The sequence below is a fragment of the Cariama cristata genome, unplaced genomic scaffold, assembly GCF_000690535.1.
Source record: "Cariama cristata isolate BGI_N322 unplaced genomic scaffold, ASM69053v1 scaffold41218, whole genome shotgun sequence".
Taxonomy (NCBI): Eukaryota; Metazoa; Chordata; class Aves; order Cariamiformes; family Cariamidae; genus Cariama; species Cariama cristata.
Window position 1 is genome coordinate 20,487 of NW_009630284.1, and position 642 is coordinate 21,128.

General features: G+C 50.9%; 1 protein-coding gene across 1 annotated transcript in view; it reads right to left on the reverse strand.

Annotated features, from left to right (window-relative positions):
• Nucleotides 1-263: 263 nt before the first annotated feature.
• Nucleotides 264-642, reverse strand: part of TMEM246 (transmembrane protein 246) — a 1,188-nt gene continuing 809 nt past the window's right edge. The window contains exon 1 of the mRNA XM_009705449.1: nucleotides 264-642. This exon is cut by the window's right edge and continues 809 nt beyond it. Within this exon, the coding sequence (XP_009703751.1) occupies nucleotides 264-642 (379 nt within the window).

Here is a 642-nt window from a genome sequence, read left to right on the forward strand (position 1 = left end):
GTAGACAATTCACACCCTTGGCTGGAGTCCTCCACTCCCCTCCCACATGTTGCATTGTGATTAGTTCAAGTATATATTAAATAGTGTCTGCACGTACATAAGTTTATTTTTTCAAGAAACTTTTTTTTTTAAAAAGACAGTTATTCTTTGTCCACCTAGAGGCACAGGATGCCCAGTGCAAGCAGCACAGCATCTAAGTTTTCACGCTGTCTCTGCCCAGTGGCAAGATCCCTGGGCTTTGTGTCCGGAAAGGCATGAACAGATCACAGCAGTTTTGGGTTGCTGTTTAGCCGAAGGCTGGAATACATTCCCACATGCCGGACCAGGTTGGGTTCCACCACATAGGCATTCTCTCCCTTAGTATGCAGCAGCGAGTAGAGGGCAATATCCTTAGCAAAACCCTGGCGGCAGTGCAGCTCCTTCAGGTAACCTAAGGCACGGCGGGCAGATGGAGCAGAGAAGAGCATGGCGGGCGTGCAGCACTCAGTGACCGGCACAATATTATACAGCGTGGGGGCCAGCCGGCGCAGCTCCAGCATGTAATGCCGTCCCACCAGCTCTGACAAAGCCATACTGTACAAAGCAAAGAACAAGGCAATGGGCCAACTGAGGCTGGGGCGCCCAGTTGCCCAGGAGTATACA